Consider the following 27,891-nt stretch of genomic DNA (forward strand, 5'->3'; position numbering starts at 1 on the left):
GACTGTCTGTGTGTATATTATAAATCATTCAGGGCTGTTTACACTAAACAGTTGTGTGCCCCGTAGCAGGGAACATTGTGTAGAGGCCTGTTTGGTAATAAAGAGTACTCGAAGAGCAAAAGGGAAAAGTGAGGAGTTCTTAAACAGTCACAGTTGGGAAACTTTCCTGATGATGTGCTTGATTACACTGCTAATTAGTGATTATTGCATCACTACACAAAAGCCAAATCTGGTGAAATGTTTTATTTCTAGCATCTGATTCCAGTTCTGTTTGTTATTTCAACATGCTGGAGTACAGTGCAGCTGAACCCAGACCAACACCCTTCTGATGATGTATCTTCAGTGACTTCAAGGTCACTCAGGGAAGACAAACTGAGTGACTCAATCTCTGATGGGTATTTGCTGCCTTTCTCTTGGGGATTTTATTTATTTTTAACTTTTTCTTCCATATTAAAGCAGTGTAAATAATGAATCCTGTAGGCTTAGTTATGGCTACGTTGTTACACAGTGCGGCGTTTCATAAAAATGAAAGTTCATCAAAGCTCTTGTTGGTGATGTGCGACTTTGGCTTCTATTATGTATTAATGGCTATCAAATGTGTACACAGCTATTATATCCAAGACTTTTTAATGGAAATGGAAGAAAGGGATTTTATATTCTTGCATGTATTTTGGTTTTTGTGTTTGGAAAAAGGTGTCTCACAATGCTTTCCTAGCAAGCTTAAAGTAATAGCTTATGGGGCAATGCTAACTTCTAAGAGGTGCAGGTTATTATACCATACCCTGTATCATTGTGTACAGCATGAGAGTTCCAAGTTGCTGGTATTTTCTTGCCCCATTTTCCAGTTTAGGAGCAACATAAACTATTTTAATTAATATTGTGTCACCAAAAGGTTTTCAAATGGCCAATTGAATTCTGCCAAGATAGAGTCTTTTGATGAAAACATATCTTTATTGATTGTTGAAGAAGAAAATCATTCTTAAAATGAAATCCAGAGAAAAAAAATCATATCCCTCAGAGAAAATTTCTGAGTGGCAGGCTGAGATTAACATCATAAAATTGAATTTGTGCTGCAAACCTTTGATGTAATCAGCAGCTGGGAGATGGTGTTGCCCTTACTGTGCTCCTTCTGATTGTGGTGAATTACAGTGTGGAATGAAATAAGTGTTTCTTGTGTCACTCGTTCAAGAAATACAAACAAGGTATTACTAGGTGGTTCTTGCTAGTTAAAATGAGTTGTATTGATTCCTGGTCCTGGGCTCTTGCTCCCTTGGACTGAAAAAGCAGCACAGTTGCACCCCAAGGGAAGTCTGGTGGTCACTCAGCAGTGACTGCTCTGGCTGATGAAGGTGTAGGCCTGGCAGGTCCCATAAGAAGTATTGTTAAATCTTAAACTAGAAATGTACTGGCAACCACGGTCTCCAGAATGAGAATGAGGGGAAGCTATCAAAGCCAAGTAGAGGGAAAGGTGTGGTTCAAGATCTTGAAAAATGTATTAAAACACAAAGAGGTGGGAGAAAGAACAGTCTTCTTCCTTGGAGCCTTTTCATCTCCATTGTATTCTAATTTCTAAGTTCTAAGGTTTTTTTCCCTCAGTATTTCATTTTCTTTTCTAATTTACTGCATTGCTTAAACCTATAAAAACCTGCATGTACTCTTGATGCTTCACAAAATGCAAAATATTGTTCATTGTTTTCAGATTCAGGAGTACAATGGGATTCTGAAGAGCAATTCATAGCAAAGTTGTGAGCAGCATTGCTGGCATCAGTGTGGTGGCAGAAAGTTATTTTCAAAGTTAAGAGGCCTGTGCTGTGGTTCTGGTGAGACGTGTTCATAAAACAAGGGTCAGGATGGTGGAGATGTGATGTTATAGGTGGAAAGAACTGGTATGAGTTTAACTAAGAACAAGAATATATTTTTTACAGTTATGAGGGAGTACTTTCCGGCAGCCAGAGGAAGGCAGGACAAACAAGAGTTCATTATGTTGCAAGCAGAGAGAAATGAGAACATGACTGAGGAACCTGATTTAAAGTTGGATTATGAGTTAACACTGTGAATCAGACATGCTTGAATGGGCAAAGCTGGAGGAATTTAACATGTGCTGATAAGCTTACATGCAGGCGAGAAATGCCTTGGGCAGTATTTGACTTTGTAGAAAAGCTTTACCTCTTTAAAGGAATAGTATGACAAATAATTTGCTTTAGAAAAGGAAGAAATTTTGCTGTTGGTGCTTTCAGCTTCACTACATATCTTTGATAAAACCAATATTTTCAGGCAAAGTGTGAATATATGCACTTGTGCAAATAAGTCTGCAGTATTTCTAGGGCAGTCGTGGTATTCCTAGAGTCAAAATATTTATGCAAAGTACTCTTTATCTTGTACATCGATATCTTGATGTTAAAGAAAGCTAAGAAGAGGAGGAAGATTTAAGGACAATTACATGAACACAAGTTAATATGCCTTGTCCTCTGTTTCTCTCGCACTTCAGCTACAATGCAAGGGCAAAAGTACAAAATGTTTCTGTGAAAAATTACATGTAAAGGAGTTTAGAATGATTTGTTCAGAGTAATGTCAGTTTGTAAATTCATAACAGTTGTGGTCTAAAAACGTGCTAACAGATCATGGGTTGCTCCGAAAGTAATTTCTTCTATTTATTTCATGGAAAATACAACAGATAAGAAGAACGCAATAATACTACTTGATAGAGCACATTCTCAGCTATAAAACGCTATACTTCGATGTAGACACCACCATTAGCTATGCATTTTCACCAGTGATAAGCAAGAACCTGTGTGCCATGCTTGTAAAAATGTGCAGCAGCATGAGTGACTGTTTTGCTGCTGCTATGATGATGATGCCCACATTGCCTATCTTTCCACACACACACACACACGTGTATTACATACTCACTACATTCCTAAATTCATTATCCTATCCACACCCAATGACTGCCCAACAGACATAGCCTTATTTGGCGATCTTCATTGTCATCTAGCCTTCTAGCACCGTGATGGTCCACTTTCGGTCCATTGTTAGTCCTTGGGGTGGTCGTTTACTCCTCCTAACACTCCTTTTGTTCCAAAGATTGCTGTGGAATGCAAGGACAATCGAGAAGTCTCTGCACACACAGATAAGGAAGACAAAGGGGAACATCTTGATGCTGTCTGTCACGTTCTAGGCATTCTTCTGTTCATGACCATCTGAAACACTGCTTGAAAAGATACACTCCATTATTCTTGTTGCTCCTGCTGAAATGCAGCATCCATTGTCTCGCTGTGCTCACATCCACTGGTTGGTCTCCATAAACATACAGCAAGAATTGATGAACGTCAGCAGGTGTTATTTCTTCTGCAGAGGGAATTCAGTTCCACCTATTCTGTCTCTAGGAGGTTCTGCTCTCCCGATCAGTCTCAATCCATTCTCTTCTTAGAGCTCAGGCATGTTATGTAGGGCAGGGTATGCTTACATTGTGATAGTACTTGTCCTTTTTGGCACAGCACACGTTTAAAACAGCAGCTTTTCTCTGTCCCTTCTTTCTTAAGCTATTAATGAAAGCGTTAATGAGATATTGGCAACAGCCAGTCTCAATACTTCATCAGCTTTTATGAGCTCCCCTTTTCAAATGCTGATTTAATTGCTTGGTTGTGTTTTTGTTTTTTTCTTTTTCTGTTGTGTTGTACATTTTCCTGTTGTGGCTTTTTATTTATTTATTTATTTATTTATTGTTTATTTGGTAGTTATTTATTTTAATTATTTCTTTTACTTTCCATGTGGCTTACAATCATCTTGACTTGTTTCTGTTTTCAGGTGTGAGCTATGAGGGTATCTATGCCAGCTGTGGCGGTGTGGGGGAGAATTGCTCCCTCGCACAGCATCACTGCCATTATGATTACAGATGACCAGCGGACTATTGTTACGGGAAGTCAAGAGGGGCAAATATGTCTCTGGGATCTTTCATCAGAATTAAAGGTTTGTTTCTACCAAATTGATGAATTGAGGTTTTACCTTTTACTATCAACAGTGGAATTGTCTAGACTCTTGCATTTAAATTAATTATTAAAATAATTTATGAGTTATTATGGGAAACTTATGAAGCAAGGTTGTAAATGTTAAACCACCTGTATGAGTAACTGATTATTTGCAGACATCAGAAACGATTTCATAGATGATTGCTGATTTATGGATTATTTTGAGATTATGTGCTGTAATCGCTGTAAGAAAACATGTAACTACTGCAGTTCTTACACCATGAATTCTTTTTGCTTCAATACAGTTGTTGAGCATGGGCTGTCATTTCAAGATAAAAGATGAGATGTTGTAATTATGATATGATTAAACTGCAAAACTACTGACGAATTGACACTCCATAAATTCTTTAGGAGCAGATTCTAAACTATAGTAATTAAAGATTATAATTCCTTTTGGCAGCATGCAAACTTGAATGATCGGTACACATCTCTGTATATTTCAGGAATGTGGATGAAGAACATAAGAATAAAAAGCACATTGTCAATTACTGATAATGTCTACAAATAGGATTTACTAGCTTTTAGATCTCAGTAGTTTATAAAGAAAGTGCTCTGTTTAAGTTAAACCACTGTATTATTCTCCTAGATTTCATCTAAAGAAATTCTCTTTGGCCATACTGCTTCTATAACATGTTTGGCAAAAGCAAGAGAGTTTGAGAAACAGCCATACGTAGTAAGTGCTACTGAAAATGGGTAGGTAACTGAATACTCAATTCATTTTTTCTGAATCATGAAATGTACATCAAAAGTAGATCAAATTCTGCATTTGGCAGAGAGTTTTTAATCCACTTTCTTCATTATATAAAAAGAATAGCAATTATGATAATGACTATTTCTCATATACAATCGACTAACCAAGAATGCATCTCTTAGGCAATAGAAGAGTTTGCCAAGTTCAGGTAACCAGTTAGTTGTCAGAAGAATGAGTTATTCAGAAAGTCAGTTAGGCCCAGTTCAAATGGAGGATGATGGGCTATGTGGGGAGGTATTGGGACATTCATAATTTTAACGTCATGATGTCTTTTTTCTTCCTGAATTTGATCTCAAGAATTGAATCAGGAAGGAGGCTAATGTCCTTGATGCAGGTTGTGCTTGCTCAGTGACCACATCCGGAAGCACAGGAAAAAACTAGTCTTGAATAAATGGTGTTAATGTTCTTCCTCCTTCATCTTAGCTTCACCTTTTTCAGTTAACAAGGCAGCTCTCTTAAAACCTCTTTTCACAATGAACTCTTGTCAGTTGCTCTCTTTCAGCTTCAACTTCTGTACTACTTTCGCACTGAGAACGTTATCCTTTCCTTCCAGCTACTGAGATCTCTAATTCTCAAACTTCAGGTTGCAAGGAGAGGCAAACTAAGCAATGTGATTCAGGCATTTTAACCAAACTGTTTATTTCTGTCTGCCCAGTGGGGCAGTCTAAGCTTTGAAAATTCATCAGAAAATAATAGTGGGAGAACTACAGAACTAGTTTTTGTTTGCTCTCTCACAATTCTGCTTGAGGGCTCAGAAGTGAACCTATCTTTCATCTTAGTTCTGAAGTTCTATTAGTGCAATATCATTTCCAGATCATAATGAAAGACACTATTTCCAAAAGAGCTGTGATGAAATGTGTTAAGAAACAATGAGGTTTTTGCTATAAATGTGATACATACAGATATTCACATTCTGAAGTTTCTGCCATATTGGGCTTGCTTGGAATGAATACCGGTAGGACTGAACAGTCTTCTGGATGCTTTAAATACTTGCTTTCCAAACTACCAAACTATTGCTTGCTTAAATTCTATACTGAGTAAATGCAGAATATGTATCACTTATCCCTGGAAGGTTACAATGTGAAGTTGAGAAGTACAAATAGGAAACTTCATCTTCAGGAGATATGGAATTAATCAAACTCTATTTTTTGGCCTGTGAGTCCTTCAATTTTCTGCCATTTTCAAGACACTACCTTTTTGCATTGGGGATAGAGGAAACTGTGTGGGAGATACTTCCTTTCTTTGTTTCTTCACTCTAAATCCCTCATCAGAATCCCTTAAATGTTTCTTTAACTGATTTATTCCAGAAGGATGACTATCAGTCACCATTGGTACTTTTAACACTGAAATATTATAATTTAATTTAATCCACTATTCATAAGTTTTCACTCCTGTCCTCTGTCTGCTTGTGGCATGTGCTGTAAGATGGTATTATCAACATGCTGCACCAATTCTTTTTTATATGCAAAGTAAATTAAGTGCAGCGTGCAGATGCTGAAGCTATATTCTGATCTAACTTTGTGTGTGCTTCCATGTATTTACTATAGCAGCTTCACTGAAGTGGTGAAATTAATTTCTGTGTATTCTAATATAAACAAGAAGTAATTCACTGCCTTGAAAGTGATTACCAAAGACCAGAAGTTATTATTTTTGTTCTATGAATGCTGGCATACTGTGTATATAGATTGTACCCCTACAGAAGTGAAAAAACATTAAGTCAGTGAGTAGATTAAAATGCAGGCCACTAAGTATTTTTATATATTTTATATATATATATATATATCCCTTAATGCTTAAGACTCCTTTTGTTAAAAATGCCTTTGAATACAATCTGAGAAATTGTGGATATAATTATTTAAAATTTGAAGCAGAGATTATTGTTTAATTGCTGAGCTAGGACTACAGGCCATGTAAAAATTCATTTACTGCATTTAAATTGGTGGTTTTTCTGTTGTACTCTAGCTCAGTAGTATCTTGACCAATATCTCAGTGAGGAGCAAAACTAGCTAATGAGACTCTCTAAAACAGGGCTCTTGCATGTTATGAAGTAGAACTGCCATTCAGGTTGTCGAGAGCCTTCGGCAGCAGCCTCATGGTGGCACTGTTTCTTCTTCACCGAGGGCGTCAGTTCTCCCCGAGGACTGAAGCCCGCAGCAGAAGATGCATTACGTTTTTCAAAACGTGTGGTTTAAGTTCAGTGAAATGAATCATTTTCAGGAGGATGTCGTTCCAACGAATGATAGTTATAGTGATGCTCTGACGAGCTATAATGGCAGTATACCTACAATTTGTTGTAGACTAGAGTTGGCCTTAAAGTCAGATTTGCTGCGAAGTAGCAGGGTGTAATTACCAAAACAAAAAGCAACAGATACTGTATGTCATGCCCTGCTAATGACTGCAACGTTTTCATACCCAGTAATCTGTAACAAAAAGCCACATAAATGACCAGACTGCACTTAAGTATAGCACTAAAGAAAAACTTGGTGGCACAAAATTATTCCATCCAACTGAGTGGAAATGACAGAGAATAATATGAAGTTATCTTTGGCAGGGAGATGTGTGTTTGGAATGTCACTAGTGGACTGTGCATTGAGAACACAAAGCTTCCTTATAGGCATACAGCAATCTATGTAAGTACAAAAACTTTTCATGAAATATCCCCTTTCATTATAAGAGGAGTTTTTCCTCTACTAACTTGATTTATTTTTTAATAAATAGGTAGTTTTAAATACAGTTCTAAACATAATAAATAGGAAATTGTTACAATATGAGTTGTATGCTATTTTTCCTTTTAGATTCCTTCTGAGAAAATAACTATGACTCAGTATTCCTTAGTCAAATCAAACTGATTCTCATTTAAAGTATTTAGAATGCAATCTTATTTCTGTATTTTAAAGATGTGGTGTGAAGTAAAACTGTCTTGCAATCTTTACTCTTGTCCTTTGTTAAAATAGCATGGAAGCTTCAAGTTTTAATGCTGACTTCTGGGTGATCTATTTCTGAAGTGCAAGCAATCTAGGCAAACAGAGTGCCTTAATGACTGACCTCCAAGACTGGTCTGCCCCACTACCAAAAACACACTTTCATTCATTGCAGAAATGAGGGGGCAGATTAGTGGTGTGCTTTGTCTCACTGGCCAAACTGCTTTAAAACTTCAAATCATTTGAAGTCTCTGCCTTAACTGGATAAGGTACATCAAATACGTAGATATTGGAATGTGAGCATGTTTAAAATATGTGATTTAGAGCCTAACATGTATGGATTTGATTCAGAGATGCTTCTATTTGTGAAATAGTAGTAAAAGAGCTCAGAGCTCATAGGTTAATTAAAAACATATTTTTCTCCAGTGAAGAAGACTACAGTGGAATTAATCCTCCCAGTGATGGGAATCTGAGACTTCACTGAGTTCTCACGTGACTCTTAAACTACGGCCAAATTACAAAGTAGAAACTGTAGATGAGTAGCTTCTTATCAGTCCATTCACTTGTACATGAACATGTACAAAAGCGGTGTAAGCCATTTTTCTAGTTAGTACTAATGTATACATGATGGAAAACATATATGCTTTTAGTGTTTAATTACACATAATATTAATGCTTAATTATGTATTTGAAGCATGGTACCATTGGTGTTGTGTATTGCTTTATTAGATTTTAATAGTTTTGGAGAAGTTCTTCAGAGAAGCAGACAGATGCAGTCTGGATGATTATCTGGTGCTTTGTGTGCTTCTCTGAAGATAAGTGGCAGAAGCTTAGCTCTTCAAGTAGGAGATGCAAATATTTTCAGAATAGTGTTACTTCTCTATTAAAAGTAGTGCCGTTGTGACTAGATAATGATTTTTTGGTCTATAATTCTGATGTGCTAAGATGGCTAAAGGACAATGTGAGCACCTAAGAAGAAAATTTCCTAAGAATGCAAATACTGCAGCTAGGACAAGAAGCAATTTTTAAAACACAGTCTTCGAGTACTTGTAATTGTTTTGTGTTCTTTGGTTTTACTTGGTTATGGTTTTTTGTTGTTATGCTTTTTTCCTTCTTTTTCCTGTATGACAGAACTTCAGCTTCATGTGGAGTTTTGTTTGGGAGTCGTAGTGCGTATTGTTTTAGCATCATCATTTTAAAACGTTTTAGTTGACGTTATCTGGCTTAGTACGTTCCTTTTGTTCAGCATCGGTAGTTCTGCTACTAATGGCAGATGTCGAGCAGTGCAAAAAATACTTCTGATTTGCAGTGGAAATTAACACCAATGTCAACTCCTGACCATTTCTGGGATCTTAACAAAAGTGGGATCTTAGAGAACTGACTGAGGACTAACCTCATATATTTGAGTAACAGTTACAAATTCATCCTATTTCTAAGCATTTCTCCATTTGATTGTTCATTTCTGTAAGAGTACTCATCCTATTCCCACCTATTTATGAATCTTTTGTTATCAGGTTTGAGTTAGTTAACTGACGCTTTGAGACCTATCTAACCCAAACTGGAGGTACAGAAAAATATCCTTGAACATATAAAACACCTGCATCCCTGTTGTCTATTATCAAGCCCTTTGCTATGTGTTTCTTCCTTTCTTTATTTGATTTTTTTTTTTTTTTTTTTTTTTTAAATAATGGATTTCTTGAACAGGAGAGCAATGAGCATCATCCTAAATATATTGTGGAGTAGAAATTCATCCTGGAAAATAATTGGGAATTCAATATAAATCCTCTTCATTTTTACCTAAATTAACCCCAGTCTTTGTCATTCTCGCTAAGTGTAGTTTTATCAGATGTTTGGAGGAGGTGAGCTCTCAGAAATTGCTACCAAACTTTTTAGCAATTTAGAATGGAAATTAACATCCCTGGACCTTTCTAAAATCCTGCCTAGGCAGGGCAGGTAATGTTTTCAGTATTAAGTCCCTTTATCTAGAATTTAAACGTATATTAATTTGTTATATGTTTATGTGAAGCACTTCAATTTTACCAAAATTGTTTACTGTTTCATGTGTGTAATTCAGAGTGTTGAATATATTTCTGAGTGTGATATGCTTAATGTGAATGCTACGCACACACATTTCCAGAGCTTTTTATGCTAATTCTCTTTTCTCCACATTGCACAGTATTACCATTGCTCTTTCCGAATGACGGGTGAAGGCTGGCTTCTTTGTTTTGGAGAATATCAAGATGTTCTTATTATTGATGCTAAGACTTTGGGTGTTCTGCACACTTTGTCTTCTCAGTCTTCTGACTGGATAAATTGTATGTGTATTGTTCACTCCGCAAGAATTCAAGGTATACAGTATAGATATTCATATTGACCAATTAATTTAATGAAATATTTCTGTACAGTGTGCTCTTATTAGATTTCAAATACTTAATCGTGCTTTACAGAGCACTTATGCATAAGACATTGTTCCATTATTAGTACTTAAGTTGTCTATAATACACCTGATGTTGTCATGTTTATTTCTTAGTTTCATAAAGAGAAAAACAAATGACCTCTACGACAGCTTGTTGTTTGGAGAGAAGTACAAATTAATTTGGTATTACCAGGGAAATTATGGACAGAGAACTGCTGTTTTATCTTTGCTTGAAATGTACCTGGTTGGTCAAAACAATTCACTGTTTGCTTGCATGTTTTGTATTTCTAAGTATGAATGGGTTGATTCACAGAATCACAGAATTATCAAGGTTCATAATTCATTTAAACTTTGCCCTGTAGAATCCATCAGATTAAGTGCTATATAGAGCACCACTATCTATGCCAAGGTTTTTCTTGTTGTTAGGCACTGTTTGGACCCTTGTTTCAAAGTGATTGTCTCGCTGTTATTTTTTCACAGAAGACTCATTGGTTGCTGTGTCTGTAACTGGAGTTCTTAAAGCATGGGACCTATCTTCATCTTTGACTAGCATACAGGTCAGTTTGTGAAATGACAATTGCAACAATAAGACAAGTGTAAGAATGACATCAAGTGAAGATACACTGAAGCAGAATATGAATGAGAATCATATGAATATGCATTAATCCAGATTGATTAATTTGACTGTCCTTGAAGACTCTGGAGTCCTATTAAGTTTCTTCAAAATTCTGAAAACTCACCCTCCTGTAGCTATTTAAAACTGGTAATGATATTGTCCAGTTCTTGCCTTGACATTGTAGTGTTCATATCTTTCCTTAGACTCTTAAAAATTCACCCTTTGTATTCTCGCTTCATCCTTGTTATTTTTCTCAAAATGATTCTACAGATTATACATAAATATTTTTCATTATACTGTCATCAGTTAGAAAACACTCTTGCTGTGTCAAGGGCTCAATTTGTCCAGCTTCAGACTGCTTGATTCTGTTGAAATTTGTCGGTATTCTCAGTAGCAGTCATTTGACTTGCACAGGTGCTAGAAGTGGAATATGGTGTTCTGGGTTCTAGTCAAACTCTGAGGACTGGTATCAGTCACAAGGAGAGTAGAGTATTATAGCTAAGTACTAGGAATTTCATCTGAAATGGCAAAAAGTCATCAATCTTCTTTGAAGCGTCCATAATACATTACTGCCTTATTTGACAAACCGCAGAGCATGCCACTGCAGAACTTGTTAATTGATAGGATCAGGCCCCTCAGGACAGTCTGTCATGTTTGATATTGTGTAAGTGTTCACGTGATGTGTTTTTGACTGTTCTGCAATGTTTTGGGGCTTCCTTCTAATATTACTAGATGAAAAAAATGCCACTATTATTCTATAGAAATTCTGGAGACTGTAAAAACTGATCAACACGTAGCATCAAACCATGTGTGCTTCTGCTACATCTTTATGTTACTGTCTGGGACTTTGTTTTTGAAGAGAGGAGAGCAGAGATAGTAAAAATCAAGTTACTGCAGATGCATAGAGAACAGTAATAAATATTGTTGGATTGAATTGATATTAAGATGAGGTGGAATGAAAGAATGGTTTGCCCTCTTAATGTGCAATGATTCCATAACCAGCATAACGCTTTTGAGGGAAGTTATGATACTGGCAGTATCTATCAAAGCAGAAAATGTAATTTTTCATTCATTTAATTGTAAAGGTAAAGTAACTCCAGTATAATCATAGATGAAGATATCAGCCATTCAGGATGTAATTTATTTATACAGTACTTGTGAACTCTGTCTTCCACTCTTGCTTTTAATTAGGAAATATATGTTGCTTTACACTAAACAAAATGATTTTTCAATAGTTTCTTTCTATTCTAAAAGTAAAGGTTGGGCTATCTGGAATAAATCACATGGCTTTCTTTCCTTCTCTGCTCAAAGGAGAGGCAAAATGTGTGTGAAAAGGAATCAAAGTCTCTGGACTGTATAAACTGCCGAGCAATACGGTTTTGCACTTACACAGAAAGGCTCCTTCTGGTTGTGTCTTCCATATGCTGGCAGGTATGTTATTGAGCATTATATTTGTTTGATTTTGTTAAGAACTTTGAGAAGCTGATGTGATCAATTCTATCATGTAAATTCCTCTTCTTTTAAAATTAGTGCTTGCTAATTGTCAGGTGTGTGCTGTCTTCTCCTCAGTCATCTTAACTGTGTTACTGAGGTTTTCATTTTAAGTATTCCTGCTTTAAAAGTTTGACATTAAATTGGTTTGGTAGGAAGGGGATTATTTTTTAAGTATCCCTCAGTTTTAGAGCATTAACCAATGCTACATTAGAAGCATTGCTCCGTGCTACATTATAAAACAAACTGTAATTGTGAGATTTATCTGAAGGTGATTTTGGACTATTAGTATTAATGTCCAATTCAGGCATCTCTGGAAGGCTGGAGTTCATAGAGCTGAGTAAGCTTTGTCTAATGCTTTTGTGTAGGGTATCCTTGAGTTTCCTCTTGTGCTATTTTGGGGAGAAAAAAAAAAGTCTGTATAAAAGCACTGATAATTTTCTTGTACAGAATTGTCAAGTTTTGCATGAAAAAATACTGTACTATCCTGTTTATAAATTTCTGTGCTTTTCACAAAATGCATGTGTCCTGTAGCATCTTGTATGTTTGTGTACTTAACTATACTGCTGATTCAAGCAGCAGAATATGCAAGTGGCTTATTTTGAACTTCTGTTTTAATAAATATATAACCCTAAATCTATATAGTCCTCTAAAAGGAAAGATGATGATGAAATCACTGCTTAAAGAGGTTATATAGTATGTGCTGTGGGAGAGACTCGCATGCACATGTATCCTCAGTGTCTCAACTCACTTCTATGGTTATGAAAATAGTGAGCGAATTATCTAAAGTCCTGTGCTCCAATTGGGTAATTCACAATAATTCTCATTCTGAAATTTTTCCTCATGTTGTTGGAGTAAGTTGTAGAATGTGATTAAGAAAACTCTTTCCAAGACTACTAAGGAACACAAAGACCGTATCTTGGGTTGCCAGGCTTTAGTTTAAGATGGGGATGCAAAGGTAACAGGCTACTTCTTTCTTTCTAGTCTCCAGAAGCAGAAATGCTACAAGAATTCTCCCAAGTAAATGTTCTTCACTTTCAATTAATTTGTGAAAAAGAAAAATCTGTTGTTCCTCAAACAAAGTCAAATCTGTTCTGCTAAAAATGTGCTGTGATTACATCAGCAGATTATTAAAGAATACATAAAGAATAAAACCAGAAGCATTAACAGCATGTGTCAATCTTCAATATCACTGTTATGTGCTAAATGCATTGCTTCTTTATAAGAACAGTTCAGTAAAAGATAATAATGAAAACACAAAGCAAAACAAACTAAATCCTATCTGAAATCCTTTAATGTAGCAGAAGCCCTTAATGTTAATTATTATCTTTTTGTGTGTGTGTATGTGTGGTTGTTTTGTTGTTGTTTTTTTTTTTGTTGTTTTTTTGTTTTTTTTTTCTGTTTATCTTTGTGGTATATGGTTTGATTCTCATGTTATGCAGGTTTAATGTTATAAATATTGCTTTGGCTTAAAAGAGTCAAGATAATGTTCTTTTCATTGATCCTTTGCCTAAAACTAGCTTGAATTAATACGATTGTGTCAATATTGTTTGTATTTCACTCTTTTTTGGGACTCAGGTCTACGATTATTGTGATTTCTCCTTGCTGTGTACTGAGTTCTGTAAGAGTGGTCAGTGCTTTGCTGGTGGGGAAGTACTAGCAGCTTACAGGCTTATCATCTGGACAGAAGATGGTTACAGTTACATCTACCAGCTGCTAAACAGGTGGGCTCAGATGGGAAATTCACACAAAAAGTTCAGGTACAGGATGAACTTTGGGAGGTTTATTATGGAAAATCTCTGCGTGTTGCAAGTGATCAAAAACCAGAACAAAAACACTTTGGCACTCAAAGATTTGCCCTGAATTTGACAGCCCTCAGTCTTTGTTTGCCACAGCAGGGGAGACAGGAATAAGATTAGCCATGTAGAACTTGGGCAGCTGGCGCTGTGATTTCACAAAGTCGCTTGTAATTGCTTGGTAACTTTTAATTTAACTTGCGGATCTTAGATGTTGCTGTTCTCCTTTCTTTAAAAACAGAGAAAAGGGGGGAAAAAAAAAAGACTTTCTAAATCTTTTCTTTCTGAATTATGCAGTGGACTTTCCAAAAGCATATATCCTGCAGATGGGAAGGTGCTGAAAGAAACTGTTTATCCTCATTTACTCTGCTTTACTGATGTGAAAGAAAATAAGGTAAATTCATGAAAGTTTACAGTGAGATTCAAAAGGTGTTTCATTATATGTTTGTTATTTCTGAAATATCAACAAAGATTTAAGTGCTACAAGTGTGGCCTTCTGTCTTTAAACAGCAAGAAAGGCATTTCTTCATATTCAATGTGTTTACTTGTAAAGTTGGGGTTATTTATTGTCTTTAATTCTGGCTTATTTATTTTTTTCACAGAAATTCTGTATTTTCAGCCCCTGGCATTTCCCGATTTTTAATAAAAGAGCAGAGGTTTTCTTTAAGTTAAAAGCAGTCTAAAGTAGCTTTAGAACCTTTTACTTTCACATCTCCTTTAAAAAACAAAACAAAACAAGTTATTTCATTCTTGTTATATTAAGAAATGTATGCGTGTTGCCGCGTATGCCTATCCTGACTTGGAGGGTTTTGAGTCGGTGACATTTTATGCAGAATGCTCTTATATCAAGCCTTCGTAGTCATAATCACACAGCTAACTCTTACGGTGTGGGCAAACTGACAGTGCTTTCAGTAAATGTATTTAAACAGGTTTTTAAGCAGTTAATGAAGATCTGCAATAGAGACCAATTTTTCATTTGTTCCTGGCCAGAAACACTGTCAAATCTCTGGGCTTTTTCCAGGGAGCTTTTGTTTTTGTTGACAACAGAGACTCTTAGAAACTGTATCTAAAATCAGATGGGATAACTGCTCAAGGATGCCAAAAGGTCAGATATTGTGAGAGGAAATAAATAGCCAAGACACACAGTTTAGCTAATGTTAGGGTGTTACAGCAGGAAGCTCATATTTTATTCTTTCCCCCAAATATATGCATTTTTAATCACATCTGCTGCCCTTTTCTGATATTTTTACTCAAATGTTTACTTTAGCACCTGAATAATTTTTATAGTGGATTTGTTTTTCAGAACTCAGCTACCTGGGGTGACAATCTGTTTTCATCTCTCTTTAGATGGTAATCTGAGTTACATGATGGTAGAGTCACTTATTGTGAAATTTACTCCCAAACTTCAATGTTGTAAATAAAACATATTCTGCTTATGGGGATGCTATTAAAAAGTCCTCATGGAGCATACAGTCTGGCTGCATTGACACTATTAACTAATGCTTCTGCTTCGAGGAAAACTGTGCTGATGAGTGTTCAATCCATGCTACTGAGCACGCATTATTTTTCTGGTCTGTTTTTGGCAAATCTCTTTGTTACGCACCTTTGTATCTGAAATGCAGCATCTGTGCTCCTATGCGCATCTTTCAGTTTAATTTCACCCAGAAGGAATCCTGATGTGGTACTCCAGAATGACCCCAAAACAAAAAAGCAGCACCAGTTTCCAAAGTATGCTTCTGCTCTATGCTAAAATGCCTTACAGGAAATACACCTGGAGTTTCCTATTTTCTTATTTTCTGGAAGAAGAGAGTAATATTCTGTTTTTGATATTTCTATGGCTTCTGATCTCAAACTTGGAATTTGAAATTAATTATTGCATTATTTTATAACCTCTTCCACATCAGAAGGTTGACTTACAGTTATTTTTGGCAGAGTTTCCCTTTTGTCATGGGCTTTATGAATGAAAGAAAGGAGCCTTTCTATAAGATCCTTTTTTCTGGTGAAGCTTCAGGAAGAATCACTTTGTGGCATGTTCCTGATGTTCCTGAATCAACATTTGATGGTTCACCAAAAGGTTTGGTAATTCTGTGTTCTCAGTGCAATCTCTTTAGCTATGCCTATAAATCATGCAAATTTGTGGAAAATATTCAATAGTAAAAATTGCTGTTTATCCATCTGCTGTGTGGTGACTCCCTGTAGTCAAGAGCAACACCAACAAATAAAGAGTGTTCAGTAATTAACACTTTTTCATGTGGTTGAATGAAAATTCTGTTTCCTTTTAATCTGATCATAATTTCGTTGAATGAAAATTTGCTTAGTTGATCCTGCTTATGGCTGTTCGTAGATGGGTATATTTAAAATAAAGGATTTCAGTGAAATGATGTAACTTGTTGGATTGGCAGCTGCTAACTTCAACCTGAAAGTCCAGGAAGTTTAAAAGTGATTGTAAGATGAAAAATATGTTTTGGTTTTCTTATGAATTTGAACAAATAATGTTCCTGCCTTTTTCTCCCCACGCTCTAGAAATTCCAGCTTCAACAACGTGGACTCTCCAGGATAATTTTAATAAAGCCCATTCAATGGCAGAGGGCATTATAGATCATCTTTGTGAGTCTAAAGACGGAATTGAAAATGCAGTTGTGACTTCCTCTATGTACATACCCAGTCTAGATAAGCTCGTCTGTGGATGTGAAAATGGGGAGATTGTCATAACTCCAGGTCTGGAAACTGCAAGATCAAGACTTCTAGAAAATGTGTCCTTGAAAGGTAAGTTTTAACAATTTTGCTTAACTTTCTCAATGATGCACGGAAGACTTCATGCTTCTAACATTCCCTTCTGCCATCCCTGCAAACATTCCATGAAAGTGGAGGTGAGGCTCGGGGTCTGAATGAGGAAAATAGATTATGATAGTCTTTCCAGCTTCCCTGTAGGTGACTTATCAAATCACTACCAGAGTACTTTATGCTGCTAGTCCTATGAAGGATGTGGGGATTGGAGGTCAACTAGAGTTAGAGTTGTGGGATATCATAGAGGCAGCAGTCAACTTTGTCATTTTCCCTCTCAAAGATAATTTCACTTCAAAAATGGAAAAAAAAAAAGATATACTTTCTGCTGAGTGAAGGTCAGAATGTACATCTTTGGTTCTCCCTTTTAGAGAGTATGTGTCCAAAATTGTTTGATCTCATGTAAGAAGACACCTTGCTTAAAACTCTTAGAATTAAAATTTAGTTGTAATTAATCTTCTGAATCTTTTGATGTTTTATCAAATGTTTTATTGAATGTGGAACCTCTATTTTTAAATAAGAGAAATAACTTACTGTGTTGTTTCAGGTAATCTACCTCATAAAGTTTTGAATGGGCATAGTAGCAGAGTTACATGTTTACTTTATCCACATGGTAATTCAGTAAGGTTTGATCCCAGCTGGCTGTTATCAGGGAGCCAGGATTCTACAGTGATCTGTTGGGATATATTTACTGGAAAAGTCTTGCATCAATTTATTCTGCAATCTGGTCCAGTGACAGAGCTATTGAGATCTCCAGAAAACTGCAAAGTAAGTAAAAAATATAATAAAGAGTACCTCAAATACAAGCATGTCTGCCCTGTGGCACTTTAATCTTCGATTTACAGTAGTTAATCACTTAATTGTTTTGTTTGAAAGTTGCTTTTAACATTGGGGTGTTGATTTTGTTAACTTATAATTTCAGTGGTATAGAAAAATGCTAAAAGTGTGATGTATTTAATTGTAGTTCTTAACGGTACTCATCCTTTTTCATATCATGATTGTAAAATTATATTTGAATCTGACAAATCTTTAGTAATGATATATTTAAATACTTCATAAAGGGCTAGTTCAAGGTCTTAACACTTGTAAAGCTCTTGTGCAGTTTTTCTGGAATCTAGATAAACTGTATTTTACCTGCTTGTATGATAATCCAATTTGTTTATGGGGCTGATATTTTCCATCAGGTGAATTTATTCATATCACCAAAAATGACTACAAGAACAACAGAATCACAGGGGTTAGAAGGGACCTCAAGAAATCATTGAGTCCAACCCCCCTGCTAGGGCAGGTACCTTACAGTAGGGTGCACAGCTGGACATCCAGACAAGTCTAGAATATCTCCATACAAGGAGACTTTACAACCTCTCTGGGCAGCCTGTTTCAGTGTTCTGTCACCCTTAATGTAAAGATATTCTTCTGCATGTTAGTACAGAAGTTCCAGTGTTCAACTTTCACTGCTTTGTCTGGCCAAGTACCGGTGTCTAAACTATTCTTAAATTTGAAAAATCAGTAAAGGATCTGGAGATGTGTTTTACAGCTTGCCTGCTAAAAACGACTTGGAGATGTAGTCTGAAATAAAGCATTGTCCAATGTTACAATGTTCTAGGTAATAAATTACTAAATAACATGTTCCAGCCTTATGACAATGATATCGTGGTGATTTTGTTGCAATATTCATAACAAAATTCTTAATCTGTTTTGCAGTTGCAATATCATAGTGTAGTGTGCTGCTTGTGCAGTGATCACTCAGTAGCAGTTCTACACCTTCAGAAGAAAGTTTGTCTCTTACATGCCAGAAAACATCTGTTTCCTGTGAAGAAGATAAAATTTGACCCCATTGAAAATCTGCTAATTGTTGGGTGTGAAGATGATTCAGTTTATGTTTGGGAAATTGAAACAGGTAATATCAGGTTATTTGTTTGCTTTCTTTAAATTATGTTTGTCTATAACCTACAGGTGACCAAAGAAGAAAAATGAACATCTTAGGCTAATTAGGAAGGTTAAATTTCTGTACAACAAGCTATACATAAGCTATTATATTAGTGACGTACCCTGGACTGTATAGAAATTTTAAGTCAGATTCTGATAACTGAATGATTAGCTGGTATTGCAGTGAATTGAGCTCCTTAATAAATAAAAACATTTTTATAGAGACGGTGGTGTTTGAAGATGCTACCAGCCTCTAAATGTTCCATCTACATTCTTTGCCTCTTCTAAAATTGATGTTGAAAACAGTACGTAATTTAGATGGGGGAAAATGGGATTTAGAAAGTTTTCCTTGTTTAATAAATAACTAAACAGAGCACTTCTCAAAATCATGTGAATAGCTATTTCATAGAGAAAACCTTATAAAACATATAAAAACTCAAGTCTGAGATGTCCTAAAAGGTCATATAAATTTTACTGAAGATTTAGATGCATTTGAAATTGTGGTGGAGTTTGGCAACGTTTACTGTTTCCTTATAAATCTGTTCTTATCATTGCTTTCATTTTAACTTGTTTTGCATCATTTATTCTGTAGTACTTTTCTATCATCGTACAATGACTAAAGCAGCCCAAGAAGTTAAGGTGCTGGAAGAGAGATGATTATATCTCAGTTGTAATTTTATTCCAGTGCAATTAGATAATATCAGTCGAAAGTGCAGTGAATCGTTTGTAAATCAGTGGGATTTAATAGCATACGATTGTAATGGTACCAAGAATGCAAAAAACAGTATGCATTGAACTATCTCCCCTTTAGCCATGAAAATTATGCTCATTTGAAAGTAAAATGGATGCTCACATATATTACATATTCTAAAAGGGTCAAAATGATTAAAAATACTTTTAATTACTGTTTCTGTATCTTGTTGCCACTGGTATAAGGCTAGAATGAGGGCTGCAGTTGTTACATTTAAGGAATGTCTGGAGCACAAGGGATGCAGTTATTTGCTGCAATTAGCCTGTATCAGGTTTATCTTTTATATTCCACTTCTGCACTGGTAGCTTAGAAAATGCCATCTAAGTCCACCAGGATATACTGTACTTGCTTTAATGTAAATTAAATCTTTATTAGAGGAGAACATGAGAGGTCGTAGCATTGATCCTTGAAATTGGCCTGACCTAGATCAAGAGCTGTGTAGATACTTCAGTGTCACTCAGGCAGATGGAGCATTGTTTAGATGTATGAGAACGATGTATCAAATGGAACTCAGCAGAAGCAAAGCCTTTTGCTACAGTTTTCATCTGTCAGTATTTGAACAGACAGACATATATGTATGACTTGTGGATTTGCTTACCTGTGAGTTCCCGGAAAGTTGGAGAATAATCTCAGCAGTTGCTCTGTGCTCAAATTCCGTCATGGATTTGAACATTGGACAATTTTAGTAGTTTCTATTGTCAAAAGGTGGTTTGTTTATTTTTCTCTTCTGACTGTGCAGCTGGTTTTGTGACTGAGGCTTTGCCTCTAAATGGAAGTCAGTAGCGGACCCAATTTTTGTGTCAGCCCATACATCACTGTTTGCAGTTTAAAAAGAATTCTGAACACTGTTATTGTACTAGAGATAATGGATAACTGGGAAAACAGCCAGTCTGCTTATAATTTGGGGATGTGAAATAAGGAATCTCTATGAATATTTCAGTATTTACCCTGCTGTGGAGTCAGCAGTAACTATGTTGAATTAGACAAATGACTTCACAAAGGTTCAGGGGCTTTTAGTACCTATGATGATTCTTCAGCTATACCATTTTAGCTTCAGAACTGTCCTATGAGGAAAAATCCTTAAGCAAATGAAAATTTTATGTTAGAGTTTATCTTCCAAATTACAACGAGAGTGGCTGACACTTCTTTCAAAGTTAATTCTGAAGTTAACACTTGCTAAAAAGCACCTTATATGTCTTTTGTTTCTTCTACGAGATGGGAAAACAGTAATAGAGATTAAAATCTAACCCAGCATTTCTGTGTGCAGCCTGTACCCATCTCTTGGTTAGCCTGTCAAAGATTTTATTCTATCTCTAAGCATGATGGGTTGCCTATATTATTCAAAATAGCCATTTCAGAATGGCATATGCTGAAATGACTTAAATGACAAGAGTATAGTTAACTTCAAGTGGAATTCCTCTGAACTAGGGACATTCATTTATGCTTATAAATATAAGCTAGTAACTAGCAGCTACTAGTTTAGGCTGTGTCTGTAGTGTACAGGAGGAAGTAGGAGTAAGTAAAAGGGCTTATCTTTTCTCTGTTGACTACAAGAGGAGAACAAAGAAGGGGGAGTGAAAGGAAAGCAAATTGCTTGCTGCTACTATTACAGGTCCCTAATAAGAAGAACTGAATCACATCCTAAGTACTTTGATTTACTGAATAAAGTGGAATTATTGTAAGTTTAAATGTTGTTGCTGAACATGCACGTGGTTAGTGATACGGAAAATGAAATAGATGCTATGAGCTAGTATTTGTGTAGGCAAACATATTTTGCCTACATTTTAATATATGGATATGGTAAGTTCCCATTAAAGTAGAATATTTTCCATGACAATAAATATCGATCTAATAATACATATGGAATATTAATATAGCATGTGCACAGGGTATGTTCCAAACTTGTGTGCTAGAAGATGAATATGAAAATCAATAACAAATTTTGTTCTAATTAAAGTGTAGAATATTTCTTCCAGTAGCCACCACTTGAAGTCCACTTCAATAAGGAAATTAGCTGTAATCTATATTGCTCTTATGTTTCTCTGAGCAGTTGATATATTTGAGATCTTTTTAAAAAGGTAATCGGTATAAGATGTAACAACAGGATCAGTGTTTTCTTTCTTGGTTTAAAAAATAGTGTGGAAACCTGCCAATGGAGCCACGTCTCTGTCTAATACATGCTGAGGGCAAGGAAATAGTAGGTAGACTTTAAAGAGGGATCTTTGTTTTGAGGTAGCAAAGCAATCCTCATTTACCAGAGGTAGGTTAAGTTTTAAGTTTAATGTGATTTTATTCATCATTCTTGCGTTATGTAACTTCAAGTCATTTACTGTATTTTATTCTGCCTAGCAAGTCTTGCTTTATTTTATTGTTTAACTATGTGTCTGTTGTGAGTTTGAAATAGAATGATATATTTAAATCAGAAATTTGGTTCTGATATTATTAATAGTTATGGAGTAAGTGTGTTTTTGCTAATGGCAATGATAATTTTACTGCAGCTGCTTGAAATTATCACTGTTGGGAAATACAATTCATAAAGTAATGCTTGACTATTTTCTGATCATGATTAAATTTACATACGTCAAGATCATAGCAGTCACAACTATGTTTCTTTCTTTTTTTCCTCCAATGCCCTCTGCTTAGTTTGAAGAACCCGACTGATGATACAGAATTCACTTTTAGATTCCTTGCTAACTACATCTGGCAATGTTTTTGTGAAGCGCTGTGTGTACAAGAAAAAAAAAAACAACACTGCATGGTGCAAAAAGCAGCCTATAAACATTAACTTAGAAATCTGTTTACTCATTTACTTTCTCCTGGCTAAAGTATTTTTGCCTCTAGGCCTTGTGCTTGTGGTCAAAAAGTTGCTTACATTTGTGAAAATAAGATAAAGTAACTGTAAAATAGTTTTGTTAGGAAGAGGTCACCAGATTGATCTCTGCAGTTCATGTGGGCAGGGCAATGGACTTCATATAACTGACAATGAAACACTGATCTTCAAAAGTGATAAATGGCCAAGTTCTAAAATAGGTGTTAATTGATGGAAAAGTCTATCAAGTCTTTTTTGTTTAACAAGGATATAATATTAAGCTAGCAAAATAACGGTAGCATTAGTAAGCATTTGCCTTGTCAGATGTAAATCTGTGATTACACTCAAAGTCTGCTTATACAAAACTACTTATTTTACCTTTTCTGATATTAGAACAAAAATCATTTGATATTCCCAATAATGACGTAAAACTGTTGTATGGCACAGAATTTCGTCAGTCGCTTTGAAGCTAAAAAGAATAGCCCTTATCAAACTGTGGCTCAAATATTAAGTGCTGTCTTACATTATTAGGAGTTCATTGAGGACTGACAGGCTTATAGAGTTAGGGGTAGTATGGTTAGGTCGTGGTTGGACTTGAAAATCTTTAAGTTCTTTTCTAACCTGAGCAATTCTAATGGGCCTTCTATCAGAGTGTTTTTTCTGCAGCAGAATACTTGAGACAATAACTGGCTACTTTGAACAACTGTTCTTTGTTTGCCTATTATGTAAGCCTGTTATATATGTAATATTTCAGAGGCTTTCTTTGCATGGTTCTCAATTACTATCTTTGATTAAAGGACATTCTGAAAAGTTTGCTAATGCAGGTCTGAAAATGGCAAAGATGTTCAGCGGTTGGGCTGTGTGACGTAAATCTAAACGCAAGAAATCACAGCATTGTCTGCTAAGTCTGTTTTCCTCTATTTTCTATGTGATCCTTCAGAATACTCAGTGCTGAAGTTAAAGAAAAATATCCTTTTATTAATAAACGGATTTGAGGAGGCTGGATTTCATTTAATCCACCCCAACTATGAAGGCTACCCTGAAAGTGATGCCTTGCTATTAACCTGACCCACAGTGTCAGAGGTGGATTTTGGTGGGATGGCAGTAGAGGTTGAACCTTTCCAACACTAGGCTGTTACGTTTCGTTGCTGTGCAATAGATGGCAGCAGAGGGACAGTTTAACAAAATGACATCTGCTTCATAAGCATTTCCAAGGCAAAGATGTGAGACTGCCATTTCTTCTGCATGGAGGAATTCACACATTGACATTCGTTGAGTCTTGCTGACTGTTGATGGAGACCAAGCAATGCTGTCCACACAGCGAGGCAGGGGGTGGTGCATGTCAACAGTGACAGCAGCAATGTGAAAGGCAAGCCATGTTCTGAAAGCCAGGTAGATTTTTGAGTGCAGCATGCAGGTTCTTGTTCTTAGTTGGCAAAAAAGCATAGCTAATAGTGGTGACTTTAAAAAGTATAAATAAGTAAAAGGTGCTTTGTAGCTGAGAATGTGCTCTTATCAAGCAGTGTTATGCTCTTTGCATCTGCTCTAGGTTCCATGGAAATAAATAGGAAGTATTAATTTAGAAGCAATCTGTGTATGTTTTTATGCTGTTTTTCTGATTTTTATTTTTATTTGTTTTTCTAAATCTATTAGAACAGAAAATATGTGGTTGGAAGTATTTAAGATGATAAAGGATTGAAAGGAGTGTCTGGACAGAAAATAAAGCAATGAGAAAAAGCTAATACTTGACCAGTGATGCTTGTTCTGAAGTGAGCTGGTTTTTATTTGTTTTGGCTACTAGTAAATATTAAAAAAAAAAAAAAAAGAAAAAAGAAAAGAAAAAAAATTTGTTCCTGACCACGTGTTGTTTTTGAATAAAATCAATTCTAAAACCATTTTTCATTCACACAGATTACTTATGCTGTAAGACTCAGTTGAGTTACTAGGTCACAGCAGCACTGCAATATTGAGGATGTCTTTTCAATACTTTGGCTGTGACAGCGAACAGAAAGCACTGGAGCCTGATGATATGACAGGTCATGTGATGCCAGTGAAAGCCTCGTCTTGAGGCAGCACAATATGCATGACCTCCTCAGTAAAAATGCATTATTCAGTAAGAGCAGAATCCACAGAAGTACACAGATAGCACTAACACCCAGAGACCCAATTTGTAGTACTTGGTCCAGGTGAAGAATAAGATGTTGTGATAGTCTCTAGCTAGTCACATCTGGTGGTCCAAAGCTGCCCAGGAGGATGAAATACTCCACTCTTGTCTGTTCAGGAGACTTGGTTGCCATGGTCACAGCCTGAGAGAGACTTTTCCTACATTTTGTGTGTATTATGGAGTCACAGCAGTAGTGATGCTGCTATGGAGAAAGCACTATCTTTTCTTATTCATCCATTGTTATTTTATACTTCCCAATACAAAATGTTTAGGTTTCTTTGTGTTTAAAATTGAAGTTTGGGACTTGCATCGCTTATACTCTTTCCTACCACCTTGCTCTTTAACTTCCTTTTCCTTCAGAACTGGAGAACACTTATCTAACAACTGTTCGTAGAATAAACCACTTAGCCACTGTATTCCTTTGACTGTGTATGGTGCGCTATATTCAGCTTCACCAGTAGCTAGCAAAGCCTGTTTTGCATATTTGAAGCTCCAAGACCAGATTTTACATTTGTTATTAAATTTAATATCAGGCCCCTGAATTTTTTTTATTTACTGAGGATTTATTTCTCACAATCTCTACGTTAAAATTAAACATTTATTGTTATTTCACAGGGATGTTATAACAAGTCTTCAGTATTTAGTGAGTTGCAAAGACAAAAACAATATAGAAAACATAGGAAGATGTGTGACTTCTAGAAGCAGATAGCAGAAAAAGCCAAGCTCTCTACACTTAAGAGAGAACTATTTTTATGGTGGGTTTGGTAATCTTGTGTTCTGAACATTGCAGGAATTTGCTTGCATGCTTAGAGAGGCCAAAATAATATAAAATGAATAACTGTATTATTTCCAAATACATTAATACTTTCAAGCATGTGTACTCATGCATGTCTAGTATAGATTGCATAATCCTTCCCTCATTTTGTGTATACTTATGTCTGTTTTGCTCCTGAGATTCGTAAATGTTATAGTGTTGGGAGCTTTGCAACAGGTGGGGTTTTTTGTGTGTGTTTTTTGAAGTGCTCATAGGTGGGTCTGACTTGAAATATCTTAGAAATGGTGCTTTCCTTGCAGTTAATATTTGCTTCTGTAACAATCTCTGTCACTGGCTGCAAATCCTGAGGCAGTCAAATAAAATGAGATATTAAAAGAAATCAAACCTTATCTTTTCTATTTTTTTTATTTTTTTTTCTCTCTGTGCATTATTACAGAGTAATCTATGGCACTCAATTGAATTGTAGGGGACAAAGAATCAGTCACATTGCTTTCTCCTGCCCAGAGTATAAAGACTTTGGCACATAAATATCTGAGGTGATGCTACAGTTAACAGAGATGGGTGAGCTTCAGAGAAATAATTTCTGATAAAGAAGTTTTATACACACAAACATGTGGTATGAGATCCCTCAATCCCAGTCCAATATTTTTTAGCAGGTGTTGCTGTTAGAACTTCAATGTTACGTGGTGTGTTTTTTTTAGTAGCAGTGAAAAGGGAAATTCATGTTGTATTACTTGAGGCTACAAAGAATTCAAACTTAAGAGGAAAAACATTTCAGGATATAGTAGGTATTTAATACTTTATATCCTTCCCATGTTTTTAGCTTATTTATTTATAGGAGACGGGTAATTACAGTTTCATTCCTAATTCCCATAGGAAATACATGGTACATAAGAGCTCATTTAAAATATTAGGGCTACTCCAAAAGTAATGCCTCCTATTTTATTATGATGGCCTACAACATCGGAGGCAAATTTTGGTGGTATGGCAGTAGATGTTGAACCTGTGCACTGGTATGCTGTTACATTCTGCTGCCATGTGACAGATGGCAGCAGAGAGGCAGTCTGACAGAATGGTGCCTGATACAGAAGTGCAGGTGAAGCAAAGGAGCTTAACTGAAATCCTCCATATGGAAGATGGCAACCACTGACATTCGTCAGTGTTTGCTGAACATTTCTGGAGTCCAACCAGTGGATGTGAGCACAGTGAGGTGATGGGTGGTGACAGTGATATAAAAATCAAACAATGTTCTGGATGGCCATACACATTGTTGTGAGCATGGTATGCTGGCTCTATGCAAGTATCACTATCAGAATGCACAGATAACAGTGGCGACTGCTGAAAAAATGTTTTGTGACTGAAAATGTGCTCTGTCAAATGGTATTATTGTGTCTTTGTATCTTTTGTAGTTTCCATGTAAATAAATAGGAGACATTACTTATGTCATTGCTTGTGTCATGAATAACTGTTTCAATTGTGTATTGTTAAATGTTCTGCAGTCTTCAGGTATTCAGACTGAAGTTTTGTCTCTAGAGTGTTATGAAAAATAGGTGGGGTATCCTTCCAGTAAGGCCTTATCTAGGTTGGAGTGAGAAGGTATCATGGAGCGTGAGAATGGCTTAGGTTAGAAGAAACATTATAGATCTTTTCATTCCAATTGCCTTGCCACAGGCAGGGTTATAACCCACTGATCAGGCTGCCCAGGATCCTATCCAACCTGGCTCTGAATGCTTCTGAGGATGGGGGCATCCACAGCCCACTGGACAGCCTCTGCCAGGGTCCATCACCTCTGAGTAAAGAATTTCTACCCAAAATGTGATGTAAATCTCTCCACTTTTAGTAGAAAGCTGTTTCCTCTTGTCCTATTGCTACTAGACTATGTAGAAAACCAGTCCTCCTATTTGAGTTCTCCTCAGCTACTGGAAAGCTGCAGTGAGGTCTCCCAAGGGTAAGCTGAAGAAACCCAGCTCTCTCTACTTTTCTTCACAAGAGAGGTGCCTCAACTCTCTGATCCTTTCTTTGGCTCTTCAGATCTGTTTCAGAAGCTCCACATCCTTTTTGTTTTGAAGACCCCAGACCTGGACACAATGCTCCAGATGAGGCCTCATGAGGGTATAGCACAGGGGAATAGTCTCCTTCCTTCCCCTATGCCATCCTTCCTTTGTCACAGCCCAGGATACTGTTGGCCTTTCAGACCACACGTGCACGCTGCTTCCTCATGTTGTTTTACCTCTGACAGGATCATGAAGTCGTTCCCCACAGTGCTGCTCTCAGTGGACTCTTCTCCCAGTCTGTTCACATATCTAGTATTGCCCTGATCTATGTGCAACACCTTGCACTTGGCCTTGTTGAACCTCATTATGTTCTTGGAAGCCCACTGTACAACATGTAAAGAGGAAGAAAGAAAAGTCTAATTGGGAGTGTAACCTGAAGGAGAGGGAACCAGAGCAAATCTGTGTGGCTTTCATTCTACCTGACTGACCCATGAACAGTCCAGGGACCATGGAAGAGATGTTCCACTGTCTTCAAACAAAATTAAACAATCTTACTCTATTTAGAAATGTCAGCCTCCTGCCCCGTGGCTGCTTTAATAGCATTTAATTCCCTTGCACTAACTTAGGAAATCATATGAAGTGTGGAAAAATACAGCAAGAAGGAAA

At 36.3% G+C, this 27,891-nt stretch overlaps 1 protein-coding gene across 1 annotated transcript in view; it reads left to right on the forward strand.

Annotated features, from left to right (window-relative positions):
- WDR72 (WD repeat domain 72) overlaps positions 1–27,891 on the forward strand; it is a 96,127-nt gene that overhangs the window by 1,301 nt on the left and 66,935 nt on the right. The window contains exons 2-13 of the mRNA XM_015873028.2: positions 3,808–3,969; positions 4,615–4,721; positions 7,331–7,409; positions 9,877–10,048; positions 10,597–10,673; positions 12,044–12,163; positions 13,802–13,947; positions 14,317–14,413; positions 15,952–16,093; positions 16,543–16,785; positions 17,351–17,571; positions 18,508–18,703. Of these exons, the coding sequence (XP_015728514.1) occupies positions 3,817–3,969; positions 4,615–4,721; positions 7,331–7,409; positions 9,877–10,048; positions 10,597–10,673; positions 12,044–12,163; positions 13,802–13,947; positions 14,317–14,413; positions 15,952–16,093; positions 16,543–16,785; positions 17,351–17,571; positions 18,508–18,703 (1,753 nt within the window). The 5' untranslated portion in view covers positions 3,808–3,816. The remainder of the gene's footprint in view (positions 1–3,807; positions 3,970–4,614; positions 4,722–7,330; positions 7,410–9,876; positions 10,049–10,596; positions 10,674–12,043; positions 12,164–13,801; positions 13,948–14,316; positions 14,414–15,951; positions 16,094–16,542; positions 16,786–17,350; positions 17,572–18,507; positions 18,704–27,891) is intronic.

This window comes from Coturnix japonica, chromosome 10, assembly GCF_001577835.2.
Source record: "Coturnix japonica isolate 7356 chromosome 10, Coturnix japonica 2.1, whole genome shotgun sequence".
NCBI lineage: Eukaryota > Metazoa > Chordata > Aves > Galliformes > Phasianidae > Coturnix > Coturnix japonica.